Here is a 17,837-nt window from a genome sequence, read left to right as displayed (position 1 = left end):
TTACTCAAGCTATTTGTTAAATTATTCAATACAGAGATATTGCTAAACTGAACTGAATTAAAACACAAATAAATCAATAAGTTTAAAAATTACCTATACCAATGTAAATAAATTTTTTCATTGTATCATCCATTACACAACCGCCCCCTCAAATTATAATGCAGTTTTTTTTTTTTTTTTTCATGTAAAACCACACAGTTTTCACCTCTTTTTTTTTTTTTTTTTTTTAAATTTTCGAGAAAAAACACAGAAAATCTGTCTATTATCTACAGTACTTTTTCTTTGAAGACAAGAAAGCAGCTACAATGAAACAATACTCATGACACTCTGAAACAAATTTTTTATTATTTGCCAAAAAAGAACATGTTTGTGTGTTTAGCACCTCATATTCACTGTCACTGCCATACCACTAGAGTAGTGGCCTATACTACCAACATCATTATTGTTGGTACCTATACCAGGGTTCGGACACATTTATTTCTGCACATGAAAATGAAGTATTTTTAAGAACCTTTAAGAACCATTAAAAAAAAAAAATAAATAAAATAAAATAAGGACATATCAACAAATGGAAATTGAGCAAATTCAATAAAAAATATTAGCTATGCCTGCTTCTATGATACCATCCTAAGAATAAAATAGATCCACAAGTAGAATACATTATTATTAAACATTTATAAAACAAATTTGAGAATAAAATCAACTTTATGAAATATATGAAGTAACGTTAAATATTTTACACTTATAATAGTTGGACATATTTGAAAGAAGATTAGTGACATTCTACTTATGTTTTACTAAAAGTTAGCTTTATGTTGACTTTTTCTTTTGTGTGTCTTTTTTTTTTTTTGCCATGTACTTACTCAGTTTAGAGGTTTAGTACACAGCATATAGATTTTGTGTCAAACGGCACAGGTTAAAATGGGAAGTAAAAGCATAATCAGCATGATTCATTACAGAAGACTAGCTGTTGCTACTGCTGCTGCTTGCCTACAGAGAAGCCTGATCAGAACAAACCTGAAACTCTGATGTAGGCATGGTGGCAAGTTTTGAAAGTTAGTAGTGCTCTGCCTGTCTGAAACAGTTAGCATCATAACTTCGTGTAGAGTTCCTAGGGTTGTAACCCAGTTAATATACTTTAAGGTTCCAATAAGCCACTAAAGCACCAGAGGTGATAAGTTGTTTTGTATTATTTTAAGTCTCACTAGATGCAAAGAATTAGGTTTTGCATTAATTTTTACATTTTTGTACAGTATTTTGTGACCACGGTAAAGTCTAATGAAAGGCAATAACTCACTTTAATATGCAGAGATAACTTTTAAGGGTGACCAGTTAAGGCCCGTCCACACGAGGACGCTCCCGACATAGTAGACATAACTTTTTTGACGCCGGCGTAAATTCGCATGACGCAGAAGACGTAAAACTGAGTACGCTCCTGTTCAGCTTTTTCGCCCGCGACGCGCGCGTTTAGCCAATAGCTGACTGAATTCGGATCACGTGTCATGATCTGCTCCAAAGTTTTGTTTACAGCTTTCAACATGGCGGCTGTGTTTAATGATGAAATACTTATCAATGAGATTCGACAATACCCACTGTTATGGGATCACAAACTGAAAGATTATCGCAATAAAGAAAGAAAAGAACTAATCTGGATAAAAATAGCGAATAGTATAGGATACGACGGTAAGTCTGTTTCATATATTTCAAGGAGCATTTTTGCTAATATTATATTTTTTTGTGATATGAAACGTATGCTTACTGATGATTATAATATGCTTATTTTCAGTTAATACTATCAGACATCGATGGAAATGTCTGCGTGATAGATATGTTAGGGAGTGCAAGGCTCAAAAATCAAAAAAATAGGAGTGGCTCTGAAGCTACAACTCCAAAATTTGGATTGTATGAGGAATTATCTTTTTTAAGAGATACAGTTAGTCATCGACCGTAAGTATTTCTAACAACTTTTAGAACGATTACTATATTCTGTATATTTAAAAATATCACAGCTATACGATATATATTCTCTACTTTTGTAGTTGAAATAATAAAATTGAATTACATCTTTAAATGTATAGTTCTGATATTGTTTATTATATAAATTTGCTAAGGGAACTTTGTAACTACATTAACAAGTGAGAATACTTTTTGTAAGGCTCAAAATATTCCTGAAGTTGTTAAGAATTTTATAACTGCTTTTCAAAATGGTATTTATTTAAGGAAATTTATATAAAATTTAATAGGTTGCTTACAGATTATTTTAACTGAGCTATATATGTAAAAGAGAAACACCTTGGAAGTGCAGTTTTGAATAAGAGAAAGAAACATGTGGAAGAAGCCACGAAAACTATTTTGGAAGGTCCTTAAATGTGGCTCATGCTATAAGAAACAATTTCATTTTTTAAGTACAATTTGAAACAGAAATTTTTTTATGCCATGCCTTGTTATCAATCATCAAATTAATTTTAAATTACATTGTGTTTAATAGCGTTAAGCAATTTGAAACTGCTTGATGTACACTTAGCATCAAATTAAGAAACAAAAGTTCCATTTATGGAATTTACTACTGTGCATATGCTACATTTCATACAAACATTGTATGACAGCAGAAATGACATGTATTAACAGATGTTGCATTTATAATCTTAACAGCACTATGAATATATGTAAGGTATACTGGAGGAGAGGGAGGGGATATCTTCTGCTCCAGTTTGTAAAATAATTTAAAGCTTAAGTTAATTGTTTCAGAAAACTAAACTACTTTTTTTATGCAAAAGCTCTTGTGCAGGGATTCCAAACTCTTTTTTTTTTTTTTTGCTTTGACTTCCTTTAAAAGCATGGTTTTCTTCAATGCTTTCTCTATTATACATGGCATGAAACATAATCATAATACAAATAACTGCACAAGCATAACTGGTAAAATCCTAGTATACGCTACAGCCTTGACGTGATTTTGAAAATTATCGCCAACACCAAAAATGACCCAAACAACGTTCTATGTATATACTATGTATAACTATATATATTCTTTAAATGACCCGTTAATACTTCATCGTATATGCCCCGTTTTTACTGCTCATCATAAAGTCGCCAAATCCCGTGTGTACCGGATACTAGGATTAAACAGCATAACTTAACGATAACACATTAAAATATAAACAAAAGTTTCAAGAAAAATTGATACATCTTTATTATAGCAGCCCCCTAAATTTAATTGGTAATCAACTGAGATGTAATATGCAGTGAGGTATAAGAACACACGACAAGATTTCCAGAAGATATTTCAGTCGATTAGTGATTTATGTCTTGGGGGGGAGGGGGGGGCTGCTGTAAAACCGATGTACCAAAATTGTTTATTAGATTTATTTTATATTATTTTCTGTATTATTATTATATTTAATTTTACAAATGTAAACAAGTTTTTAGAAACAACATTACAGAAAAGTTCCATTTTAATTAATGCGAATGCTGCACTTGATGTAATGATGCATTTTTTTAAGTGTTCAGCATAAAACTGCTTGGTTCTTATTAAGACTACTTCTTCATTCAAAAATGCTCAGCCTATTTCTTTTTTTACATTGAAAATTCTCATCTTGACTAAAGAGTACATCTACTATGTTAAAAAAAAAGGGAAACTCGATAACATTATTTGATAACTTTTATTTTGGAATATTTCTCTTTGATAATATTTAATTCCTAAACTTCCATTTTGAATACGACTTCTGCTTGAACATCCTCCTTCAATATAATCAACTCTTCTTACATCATAATATCTAGATCAAATATTGATCTGAAATTGCAATTCAGAGGTTCCATGAGCCACTGACAAATTTAAATTTCCAATTTTGCAAGCGTCTTGTATATAACAATACGTTTTCTAAGAAAGTTTGCATTTTTATACTTTTGGTTGTGTTTTCTTTGTTCCTGCATTTATTCTTTTATACTGTACTTTTGTATAAATAATTTATACATTTTGAAAATGGTATTTTAAACTTCTATTAATTTTTATGTATTTTTTCCCTTATATTTATTTTGTATGGTGTTCTTCCTTACCACATGTGTAGTTTTATATCAATAAACAATTAATTATACATTTTTTATTCAATGGGGACTTGATTATTCCTATAAATTGTTGGTGCATACTTGCTATCGACCCCTTTGATCCTCATTGACCTCTGTGGGTTCAATATCAACCTTCTTAAAAACTATAAATATCTAGTTATGGCTATTAAATGATTCTTAATTTTAATATGTAGCTTCTTTCAACAAAGTTTGGCTACTTTACATGAAAATTTTTTAGATCCCTACCTAAACCACAGGCACTCTTTGCACTGATATATCTGTGTTGGCTTATAATTTTTTTCAAAGAGTAAAAAGAAATACGGTACAACATCCATAATCCGGACTCGTTGAGACTTCGGCGATTCTAGATTATAGATCAATTTAAATCTGGAAAGATGGCATGCAGAAATTATACAATTAAAAATATGAAACTCTAATTTATCAAATAAAGAGCCAATTATGATCTAAACGGTATCAAAATTTACAAGAAAAAAAAAAAAAAAAACCTTAATATTTACGTGTTTACTTTATTAAACATTTCTTTCAATGTAAGTTGTTTAAGTTGCTTCGTTTTTTGTGCTAATACTTTCTCTTTAATTCTATAAACTGACATAATTTTTGTTCAGTTATAAAATTCCACTGTTCTTGTAATTGCTGTGCTGAGAATCCCGACTAACTTGTCAATCGAAATTTATTGTTTTCAATAACCTCTCTGTTACTTTCTTCACTATCTATCGAAAGCAGTATTTTCTGGATTTAGAACCATACTACACATTTCACCGTCTGTTAATTGACTGATGATTGGGGTATTGTCGTCGCAATGAAAAACTTCTGTTATATCATCTTCATTTATTACCGCTTCTCCACATTTCTTTACAAAATCCAATAACTGGAAAATTTCACCTTTAGTTTGCGATGTCCAAAAACCTTCAAATTCGCGGCTATCATCTTCATCGTCCTCACATTGAAATATGGTAGCTGGCCATAAATTATGTCAATCATTTTTTAACGTATCTGGAGACACATCCTCTATGATCTTGCGATGCTCCACACAGCAGATTTTATGCTAAAAAATTTCCTTGTTCAAGAAATTTAACATAGATTTTAAAAATGCTAATTTATATTTGCTGATATATATAATATCGGTAAAGATAATTTTAGCCTAGCTTATACCGTCTGTTTAACATAAAACACACATGCATAAAGCATACAAAAAAAGTTTGTGGCTTTGAGGTCCGGATTATAGATCATTCCGGGTAATGGATGTCCGGATTATGGACTTTGTACTGTATTAAATTGCCCGCTAAATCTGCTATGCCATCGGTATGTCTTCAGTATCTAAATTGTTACACACACACAATGTATATGTTTATGTATGTATATTAATTTTATTTATATTTTCTCTTAATGTTTCCTCTATTTACAGGACCACGGGCAATTTAATTGATGAGCCTTCACTCCCTATCGAAGACGCAATGGAGTCATTTAATGACTCCATAAATTTTGATGAATCATTAAATGAAGAAGCTGCATGCTGCAGCCAAATTGTAGATGGTGGAGAGATTTTAGAACCTCCACTTAAAAAGCAAAAGAAAAAAGACGTTGATTCAAAATTGTCGACTTATTTAGATTTGGCAGCAGCACGATTAAAATCTAGGAGCCAAATATCAAATGATGAACACTTTCTACTAAGTCTCCGTGATGACTTTAGTGCTGTGCCACGGGAAAAAAAAAGAAAAATGAATTAGAAAGAAGAATGTTGGAAATAATTGCAGAATATGTAAAATAAAAAATTATGTTTTTATTTCTTGTTTTATTATTTAAGACTATGTACTATGAGCATCATACTTAACATGACTTTAAAATTATTATTTAAGTGTTATGCGTATTTTCTATAAATAAAAACTAATTTTACATCCTATTAAATTAAGTAATGGAAACAAAAAATCTACTTTAAGCGTGTACACAGCATAGACATTTCAGGAAAATACACTCACGTTTGTGAAAATTGCAACACCATGAAGGACTTACGCGAGTGAGCTGAAATTTTCAGGAAATGCAAAGTAGCGCATGATATGCAAATGATTAGAATTGCAAATCCGTAGCGCATGCGTATGCTGAGCAGTGCCCTCTGAACGGCTGATGGATCCGAATAAATAGACGGCTGTAGCGAGGCGTGTATGGTTATCGGTGGTTATCTGCTAGTGGTAAACGTTAACTCAATCTGTACTTATGCCTCGTCGACGAAAGAGAGCGAGATTTGAACAACTTACAGAGTTTGAACGAGGGAGAATCATCGGCCTTCGTGAAGCTGGATTGTCGTATCGTGCAGTAGCCTCTCGTGTGCAGCGTAACAGCAGCACAGTGATGCGCGTTTGGAAGCAGTGGACGGACGAGTGTCGGACAACTCGGAAATCCGGGAGTGGACCCCGAAATGTGACGTCAGCTCGCGATGATAGACACCTGGTCCGCATGGCGCGGACGGACCGTACAGCTTCCTCTAGACAATTGGCAGCACTGTGGTCAATAGCTACAGGTGTTTCATTGTGTGCTTCATCAATTCGTAGACGTCTGCTGCAGTGTGGACTGCGCGCACGGACTCCTTTATACAGGATCCCCCTAACGCACGACCATCGCCGCCTGCGGCTACAATGGGCCAATCAGCATAGAGACTGGCGTGCTGATTGGCAGCACGTCGTGTTTTCTGACGAATCCCGCTTTAATTTGTGGTACCATGATGGCCGCATTCGTGTCAGACGCTATGCCGGTGAACGCCACCTTCCGGAGTGCATTATCGAACGCCACAGTGGACGAACACCCGGAGTTATGGTCTGGGGCGCCATAGCATATCATAGACGATCTCAATTGCTACGAATTGTGGGCAAGCTGAACAGCAACCGGTATATCCGTGAAGTTCTACAGCCCGAAGCTGTTCCCTTCCTTCAAAGCTTGCCAGGCACTGTATTTCAACAGGACAATGCCTGCCCTCATACTGCTCGGATTGTTAAATCCTTTTTTGCAGCGCAGCAGGTACAGCTTCTTCCTTGGCCTGCTTGTTCCCCGGATATGTCGCCAATTGAACATGTGTGGGATGTCATTGGTCGGCGTCTTGCTCGTGATCCTCGTCCTGTTGCGTCTGCAGACGAACTTTGGGTACGCGTACAAACGATATGGAATGCTCTTCCTCAGTCAGACATTCAAACTTTGTTTGACTCCATGCCACGTCGTGTAGCAGCACTTATTGCGGCGCGTGGTGGCCACACAAAATACTGATTCTGATCTCTTGTTCTTGTTTGTTTGCTTTGAACATTTAATCATTTATTTGTACCACTACCACTCAACTGTGTATTAAATTGCATTCAATTATGACGATTCCTTCTTGGTGCTGCAATTTTCACAAACGTGAGTGTATAAAAGTGCATCGTACATTACAGAACAAGACAACAAAATGCCTCGGCAATAAGTATAAACTAAATTTTTAGCAACGATAAAAGCTGAATGATCTGAAAAAGGTATACAGAAAATAGATGTCAATAATGTCAGCATAATGATACACATCTTAACTATTGTAATGAATCTACATTCATGCCTAATTTGTCTATGTCATACTTTTGGAATAACATTTACAGCCAGGTTTCGTATTGTAGCAGATCCCTAACAGAAAATTCATTACTGTAAGGTACAGATTTATTTCTTAGCTAATATTTTTTTGATAATTTTATGCTTTCTGGTGAGAGAAATCTTATTTTGTTAATATACATCATATAGTCTTTAAAAATATTCATAATGCAGAAGTTTTATATACTTCAGGAAATAAATCAGATAATAAGGAAATAAATAATATAGAAATACTGTGAAAGTAATATACACTTTGAAATTATTTATAATAATCACAAAAAGTATCAAAGTGAGCTGTGCAATGCTTACATTCCAACCTGTTTTATTTTTTACACATTGTACATGTATATTTATTTTGAAATAAAAAAAAAAATATTATTTACATACATTTATCTTTAATTTGGGTGCACTGTCAGACCTATTCTTTTATTTTGCCAAGAGAGTGCTCCTTCATTTCCAAAATAACTACAAAATAAATCACGAACAGATCCAGAGGAAAATGAATAATTAGTGTTCCCTAATCTAAGAATTCTCACTAGACCATTGTTTGGAGATGTACCATCTCGCCAGAGTCCATTAGCTGTCTCAAGCATGGGTCTGTCGGCAAAATTAGGTGGGCAGTATTTATAATTATGAGATATAGACTCGTATTTCATCAAGAAATTGTGCAGGCAGCAACATGCCTGAACAACTAATGTTGCTGTCTGAGGCTGTGCAATAATTGGATTCCGTAAAATCCTCCAGTGAGCAGTCAAAATACCAAATATGTTTTCTATACATCTTCTTGCCCTGGACAGCCTATAATTGAAATTCCTTTTTGAATTACTTAAGTTTCTACCTGAATATGGACGCATGAAATTTTCTTTCAGTCCAAATGCTTCATCTCCAACGAAGACATGTGGCAGACATTTGGAGCTTTTTGGTAACTTTTTATACCCAGGCAGAAATTCTTTATCACGAGAAAGCTTTTTCCCAAGGTTTGAAGCTGAGAAAATGCCTCCATCACTGATTCTGCCAAAATTTCCAATGTCCACCATTGTAAATAAATATGAAGCATCACATGCGGCCATCAAAACGATGCTGTGTGACCCTTTGTAATTGAAATAGGTAGAGCCAGCATGTGCTGGACCCTGAATGACAACATGTTTCCCATCGACAGCTCCAACACAATTTGTGAAGTCCCACACTGTGCCATATTCTACAGCTATTCTCTCATAATCACTTTTCTCTGGCTCTTTTAGATATACTGCTGAAGCTGTCCATATAGCACTGCATGTCTCAGGCACCACAACTCCTACAGTAGATTTCCCAACACGAAAACTATATGCCAAAGAACTGTAGCTGTTTCCAGTTGCAAGGTGCCTAAAAAGAATATATATCACAAAGATTAAATATATGTAAAGTATAAATTACAACACATTTATAAACATATCAAATTGAAAGCAAGGTATTTTAAAAATACATCTACCAATGCATTATTTCACAGTTTATCATTTCAGCATAATTGGCAAATAAGTACTTCGATCAGAGTTTACATTCTTTATTGAATTATACACTAAAATATTTACTTTATGTTTAATATGGTAGATGTTTCTAAATAAAAAGAATGACTCTTAATATTAGAACTGCTGATGATAAATAAATATATATATTTCAATCAAGAAAGAAAATCTTCCATTCTGATGAATCATTTGCTTTTATTTTAAGTAAATCAAGACCTGTTTAGTGACTGATGAGTACGGCGTATAAAAGTGCTGTCCTAGCTGGATTCTTCGTTTTCCGTATGGATCTCGAACAGCATGCATCGCTACACCAAAGCAGAGCTTGCCAACATGCATTTCATGTATGCATAAAGAAATGAATTAACTGTTCAAAGAATGTACAAGGAGCGATGTTACGGGGAGGTCTTACCTAAACCAGCTGTTCACAGACAAATGTGGTTCCAGCATGATGGAGCCCCAGCTCACTTCAGTGGGAATGTTAGGATTGGATAGGATGGGGAGGAACTGGCCACTGTGTTCTCCTGATTTAACATGCTTGGATTTCTTCTTTTTGGGGTCATATTAAAGGCTTCGTGTACAAGAGTCCAGTCACATCTGCAAGTAATCCTTGTTTCCCACTTGTCTATTGTTGCTGGACATGTGCTCGACATACCTGACGTCTTTTCTAAAGTACGCTGATCCATGTGTCACCACTGAATTTTGTGTCTCTGTTGGTAGCCACTCTTTCAAATGCCTATTGTAAACTGTTAATAATTTTTTTCTTTTGTCTTTACTTGTCTTTTCAGTTTCCTGTGATTCATACTGCTTTACGTGCTAGTCTTTAATGCGACATTACCACACATGCATTCCTATATGAAATCTGCTTATTCAGGTCCCCTCTACCTGCCTTTACATTTTTGACACATAGTTTTGAACCACCCTGTATATGTACTCAAGAAAAGCTGTAATGTAACACAAGATAATACTCTTTTTCTAAAAAAATTACAGAGCATCATAGAAATTGTTATATTGCCTATTTTTAAAAAGACGTGTTTTACAAACATTGAAATATTTATTCTTGTATAGTGTTTCTGAAAAGGCATTCATATTAATTCATTTGCATAAATTACCAATGGACTATGTACCTTTCAATAATAAAATAGTACTAAATACACCATTTGAAAATTTAGAATCACATACATAAAAATTTAAGTTGAATTATTAAGTTATTTACATTTTATTTACCTCATTCATCATCAATAAACACTTAATGGTATATCTGCCTATTATGGGAGGGGGAAAACTTTCATGAAGAACTTTATAAAAGGAGTTCGTTTGTAGTTCTAATAATTATGCAAACACCCATGGGGAGGGGGAAAAAACATGCACCTAATAAGTTCCACACCTCTGGAACTAAGATCAGCATTTAAAGGTTTTAGTCACATAGTCAGTGACAGGCCTGAATGATTGAGAGTGTTTGGTTTAAAGGTAAGTAAGCAAGAAATAGAAAAAAAAAAAAAAAAAAAAAAAAAAAAAAAAGATTATCTCATTTGACATTCATATAAATATTGCAGAATAATTGAAATCAAATGAATGATAGAATTTATGCTTTTTTAACAACAACAAAAATCTTGCAATCAATAATAAATAGCGATGTTTGATATTCTAAATAAAAAAACAAAAAGTAAAGGGTATCATGCATTAGAGTGTTTGTCAGAACAACTGCTAGAAGTTAAATTTTTAGAGAAAAACTTTTAATTATGAAATCTATTTTTCTTTTATTTTCCTTATTGTTAATAATTTATTTAAATTACAAGTCCATTATTAGTTGATGATAAACAAGAATAAAACTAATAAATAATTAATGTACTGCAGTTTCTTGCTTAAAGGGTTTTTAAATTTCTTGCTTTAATCTGATTCACAATTTAGCACGACTTAAAATCAGCTTTAGCCTGGCTTCAGTACTCCTCAATTTTTCAGTGATTTTTTTTTTCCAGGCAGAGAACCCAAATTAAATAAATTTTTTACTTTAACATATTTTTTATTATATATCATACATTTATAGGATATATTTTATAATATTTTTCAGTATATTTATAGGAAATGCAAACTTACTTCAAACAAATGCTCAGCCTTTCTTCTGGACTCAGTGGAGCTCTCATATTTGTCTGATTTTTAATAAGCAAGGGGTTTACTAAAGCTGCAAGTCTGCCAAACTGGTCGGTACTCATCCTGAAGTAATTAAAAAATAATTCAGGATAATCGGTTCGCATACGAGGCAGTAAAGAAAAAAAATCTTCTTGAACAGGTCGCTCTAAATAAATCTTTCGAACCCATTCACGCCGTTTTTTGCATTTTTGTCGCTGCTTAATGACTGTACTTAATAGTAATGTTTCAGCTATCCAAAAATCATCTGAATCTGACATCATGTAGCAAACCTACAGAAAGACAGCTGCTCTGTTTACCCGGGAAACAACGCTATCTGACAGCGTCACGTGATTATTTTGCGCCAAATAATTCTATTGGTTAAACGCACTTGTTGCAAGCGTACTCGTTTGGACGCTGTTACGCAGGTAACGTAAATGTGCTTGCGTTATCTACGTCGGGAGCGTCCTCGTGTGGACGGGCCTTTAGTTATAAATACTTAAATTAGCTAGTTAGATACCATTTGTCATTATAGATTTACATGACCACTATTAAATGTATTTTTAAAAAAAGCACTATAAAAATCACAATCTATTAACATGTCACAGTTTAAAATACACGTAATTTATAATATTGATTCTTAAACGATTTTAAGATAACTACACATTAAAAGCTACAAAACATTTACGTTTTGTAGCAACAATACTCAATTAAATATTTATGCATCTTTTTGATTTGAAGTCTTTCCATACATTCTGGCTAATTTATGTCAATTTCCTTCTCTTTAAGCATCTTTTCTAACAATTAAAATTTTGTTTCAATATGCAAACCAATATTCCCACTAGTTTCTGAGTCTTTTATCTTGTAACTTGTCAATCTCTTGACTACGTACCTATGAGGTTTTACTTGATCTGATAAAAGTTAAATAGTCCAAAACCGCTGGTAGACATGAAGCAAATTATCGATATGTTTGAAATTAAGTACAAAGTCAGATAAAGGTTTAAATAAACTTCTTATTTAAAGAAACCTTAGAAAATCAACTACAGCTTATGGTGATCCAATTAAATGGGAACAGTCAAATTCACTAAAAATGTGGACTAACAGTTTAATTTTAATCTAAGGTGACTGAGTAACACGTTGTAACGTAGCATTCATATAAAAAATTCAAATATCAACACAATTTCAATATATTAGCATTATTTTAATAAGGCTAATCCATGTTATAACATTTTAAAAAAATATCATGGAAAAATTTCCAGATTTCCGAATTAAAAATTATTTATAGAAACTGATCTTAAAATCGGCAAAATGTTGATAAGTCGCAAAATTTGGAACTGTTTAATAAAGAATTCACATTTCCAAAAGCGAAAAGTTGTTTAAGAGCTCCTCATTCGAAAAAATAAAATAATTTCAAAATGCTTATGTTTCACTTCTTGCTCAGAAACTTTAATGTCCCACCGTTTATATTAGAAATAGGAACAAATTATAATCCATCAACCTATTTGCCCATTCAAAAGATAACTATAATTTAAAATATTTGTCCAAAATGCTAATTCACATTCAAAATGGCAATCATAAAAAAGGCAGAAATTTCAGATGATTAAAATTAAGGACCTCCTGCTGAATTTGGTCAGAATTAAGGGCTTTTAAGGATCAAAAATCGATTCCAAAAAACCTAAGGACTTTTAAAGACCGTACGAACCCTGTATACCAACAACAATGGATTTTGGTATTTGCATGATTCACAGCCACCTTAGTAGTAGTTGCAGAATTTTCATGAATAAATTAATGTGCAAAACTCTGGCAACCATTCACATAACCGTTATTCCGGCAGCCGGTGCTCATAACAATCCTTCAGTTAAATAACCTCGCTATTTTCATATGCGTTTCTAAGTAAGTTCCAATGGTTTTTACAAACAATATGTGGTATTTTTTACCTTAAATTTAATTTCATATTACGCACTTGTGGAATTTGCCAGCAATGGAAGAAACTTTGGTAAAATTTCTGCAAGAATACAGAATTTGTCACAAAATCTCTAAATTGAACAATGAAGAGACCGTATGGTTGATAGCTGATGTTGCCAAAGTGTGAGTGATGTTGAATTTCTGTAATTCTCTGATTTGTTTTAAGCAGAAACAAAGTAATGTGCACTAGGGAAGAACAATGGGAAAATATATACAGGAAGATGTATCACATAATCCTTCTTTAACAATTAAGATTTGCATTTTAAATTACTAAAGTATGTCAACTTTTCATATGTTGGTGATGTTTTCAAATTTAAGATAAAATATATATGATAAATATGTATCAAGTGACAATCCAATACATGGAAATCTAATTTTTTTATTAACTCTAACATATATGAATAAAGCAAAAACCATTTTGGGAAATAATGAAGGAATTTTGAGAAATGTTATAATTTTTTGACCATTTCAAAGTAAAAATGCCTTACCTATGGGGGAAATCCTTAGTTTTATTACACTTACTTTTAATTTCTTCACATTCTGAGCTTTTTTCTTTTTCAATTCTTCTAATTGTTGTAACAGCTGTGTACAAAATATTCACATAAATACTCAAATCAGATACATGTCAGTTTTAAAAAATGTAAGTAAACTTTAATTAAAGCAAAACTTAACAATGAACTTAACTATTGCATCTTTAAAATTACAGTCATAACCATTTATGGATCTATTAAAAAATGGACCAAAACATCTGCAAAACTACTATAGTACAAAGTCCGTAATTCAGACGCCCATTATCCGGAATGATCTATAATCCGGACCTCAAAGCCACAAACATTTTTTTGTATGCTTTACGCGTGCACATGCGCATTGGGAGGATGTGTCTCCAGACGCATTAAAAAATGCTTGGCATAATTTATGGCCAGCTATCATATTTCATGGTGAGGACGATGAAGATGATAGCCGCGAATTTGAGGGTTTTCAGACATCACAAACTAAAGGTGAAATTTTCTAGTCATTGGATTTTGTAAAGAAATATGGAGAAGCAGTAATAAATGAAGATGATATAACAGAAGGTTTTCATTACGACGACAATGCCCCAATCATCAATCAATTAATGGACGTCGAAATCTGCAGTATGGTTCTAGATCCAGAAAATACCGCTTCCGATAGTGAAGAAAGTGACAGAGAGGTTATTGAAAACGAAAAAAATTTGATTGACAAGTTAATCGGTATTCTCGATACAGAAATTACAGGGCCTGAACAGTGGAACAGAATTTATGTCTGTTTATAGAATTAAAGAGAAAGTATTATCACAAAAAATGAAGCAACTGAAACAACTTACACTGAAAATGTTTAATAAAGTAATCAAATAAATATTAAGCTTTTTTTTTTTTTGTAAAATTTGATACTCTTTAGATCATAATTGCTATTTATTTCATAAATTACGGTTTCATATTTTTAATTGTATAATTTCTGCATGCCATTTTACCAGATTTAAACTGATGATCCGGAAAAATACCTAATCCGGAATCGGCGAAGTCCCGACAAGTCCGGATTACGGACTTTGTACTGTATTGATTAAAAAACATTTGGGGCCACTCGGCTTTTACTTGAACTACTCGTAGCAATTCTTGCAAGCTGCTTAATATGCATACTAGAAGTCAAGCAGGCAATCATTAGATGTTATTAATTTTACTTATTAAGAAAGATATTTCATTTGAACTTTTATTCCAGTTTTTCCATATTTTTATAATTACAGTCAAAAGTCGTTAATCCGGACTTGTCAGGACTTCGGCGATTCCGGATTATAGATCATCAGTTTAAATCTGGTAAGATGGCATGCAGAAATTATAAAATTAAAAATATGAAACCATAATTTATGAAATAAAGAACAATTATGATCTAAAGAATATCAAAATTTACAAAAAAAAAAAAAAAGCTTAATATTTATTTTTTTATTAAACATTTCTTTCAATGTAAAGGCCTCATTCAATTGAAACATTTAGTGATCGTTAGTCGTCATACGTCATCAGTTGCGATTGATTTTGCCGTTTTGGTATTCAATTGAAACACAACGATCACTCTGAGCTCGCGATCGCTCGTTCTCATAGCGATCACTTGGAACCCATCATTCCTCGGCGAAAAACGATCGAATCAATATGGCGGCTGTGTTGTTTGTGCTTTCACGAGGACAGAAATCAAGTGTGCTAAAGAAAATGCTTTAGATCTGCTGAGTGAGCATCAACTTATATCAAAGTATAGGGTGTATAAGGATCCTAGCAAGGGCAGCCAACACATCATCTGTGTTGTATCCAAATTAAGTGCACTTGTTGCTAGTGGACATTGATTTAGCGTTGTGTTGTTTACATTTGTGTTGATGGATTGCTACCTAATTCAGAGAAATATGCGTGGATGCACTGCATCAAATTATTCATATCGTTCCAGAAATAACTTTAGTATGTTCTATTTCCCGAGAAATGAAGAAATACGAAGAAAATGGGTAATTAATTCTTGTCCATTGGAATAGATTCCGATCGCAAGACCGTGCGCTTTTGAAGTAAGTTCAGCTTCGTATGTTTTCATAATTGTTAAAAAAATAAGTGTGCATGTTTCAGCGAAATGTGTATTATCATTTAAGTATTGCTAATTAATGACAAACTGATTTATATGTACAAAATGAATATCAGAATGTGTATAGTCAATACACAGATACCGACGGCGATAAGTAGATGCTGATGTGATTTTCTTTATTGTTATTATCGCGAAAGGACAAAGTTTAAATAATTATATTATACATTTGATTTCAATTTTGTGCGTGATTATAACTATGAAGTGCACTTTTTATTTAAATTTTAATGCGGGATTCATGGTTTAAAATCGTATGTTATTTTTTGACCTTATTATATTGTCGCCAAATCTGTCAGTCAGCCTCCAATGTAAAAAAAAAAAAAAAAAAAAAAAAATATAAACATTGGATAATATGATTGAAATTATGCATTATATAATGTTTCCCTTAAAGTAACATTAATATATCGTATTTATATTTATTTTGAAGAAGGTAAGCATCAATTTAGGTATTTAACGAATAATTTTGACTGTATTTATACATCATGTAGACTGTATTTCCAGCTCTTTCATTTAACTGCGATTACTGTCAATTTATTTCCAATGTATCAACATAAAATATGTTTTAAAATGCTGTACAAGCTTAGTCAGTGATTCTTAATTTAATTCAGAAAATTTTTTATGTGTAATTAAAATAATTTTAAAATATATATGTTACTGTAATTTACTATTTTTGATTTTAATGTTTTAGAAATTTGCTAAATCAAGTTTATTTTTGTGTGACCTTGCATCAGAGGCGCCAATGATAAATCTGTTTTGGCTTTCACTGCTAAAGTTTTTAATGAAAAAAGTATTACTGATGTAAAAGAATGAAAAAATTATATTTACTTCCTAATCAGTGCCTTATGATATTGCAATAACTTAAAAGGCTTCTTACTGTTTCTTAAGTTGCATAACGTGTTTTCATAGCTTCTTGTCATCTTTATATTTTATTCGTCTATGTTATCAAATAAATATAAAAGGTATGTTTCTAATTAAAAATTCTTCCTTTCATAGCAGTGTTATGTACCATAATGTGATATGTGTTGGCGTTTATTATATAGTTATGAACATTAGAGTCATTATAGAGTTTTATGTATTTATTAAATATATATGTAATCTACATCATTGTGTATTATATAATTTTCCTTTTAGAATATATTACATTGTATTTTTCGAGTTGTTAATAGAACTAGGTACATTTTTCTTTTCTTTTGCTTTAAAAGGTCTTTTGAATCACTTTTTTTCAGTATGCAAAACTTACTTGACCTATATTTTTCGCATGTATATGATTTATGTGAATGGAATGTGTCATTTAGGTTAGCTGTTTTCATAAAAGAATTAAAATAAAATACCTTTGAAGAATTTTCATATATAAAACTTTGAAACAATAGCGCTGAAAAGCCAAAGATGGCACACCAAACGTGAACTGCAACCCTAAAGAATGGTTACGAGGAATCAACCTGCACATCTGGTAGCTCTTTCATTGGTTATTTCGAAACAAACGCAACTTCCGACCACATGACAAACAGCATCGCGCATCAAGTAACCTCTGGCAACCCCTATGAGTTCGAATGGTAGGGAAGTGTTTCAAATGAATACGAAAAATCACTCGTTTTCAAAAGTGATCGCTAATGCTGGATACAACGATCGCTGTTTGAGCGATCATCGCTGTTTCAATTGAATGAAGCCTTAAGTTGTTTAAGTTGTTTTGTTTTATGTGATAATACTTTCTCTTTAATTCTATAAACAGACATAATTTCTTCTTCAGTTACAAAGTTCCGCTGTTCAAGTCCTATAATTGCTGTGTCGAGAATACCGACTAATTTGTCAATGAATACTGACTAATTTGTCAATCGAAATATTTTCGTTTTCAATAACCTCTTCACTATCGGAAGCGAATTATAATGACGAGGAATTTGATTTAAATCATATCAAAGACGGAGTACATCGAGATGAAAT

At 32.6% G+C, this 17,837-nt stretch overlaps 1 protein-coding gene across 3 annotated transcripts in view; it reads right to left on the bottom strand.

The window, feature by feature from the left end:
* Nucleotides 1–17,837, bottom strand: part of LOC118192865 (uncharacterized) — a 56,081-nt gene that overhangs the window by 27,562 nt on the left and 10,682 nt on the right. For all 3 annotated transcript variants that reach the window (XM_035363888.2, XM_085826635.1, XM_035363889.2), the window contains exon 3: nt 13,794–13,853. In XM_035363888.2, the coding sequence (XP_035219779.2) occupies nt 13,794–13,853 (60 nt within the window). The remainder of the gene's footprint in view (nt 1–13,793; nt 13,854–17,837) is intronic.

This window comes from Stegodyphus dumicola, chromosome 11 (genome assembly GCF_044657685.1).
Source record: "Stegodyphus dumicola isolate Sdum_Otavi_A_Nest chromosome 11, ASM4465768v1".
Lineage (NCBI taxonomy): Eukaryota > Metazoa > Arthropoda > Arachnida > Araneae > Eresidae > Stegodyphus > Stegodyphus dumicola.
This window is presented reverse-complemented; position numbering and strand designations above follow the sequence as displayed.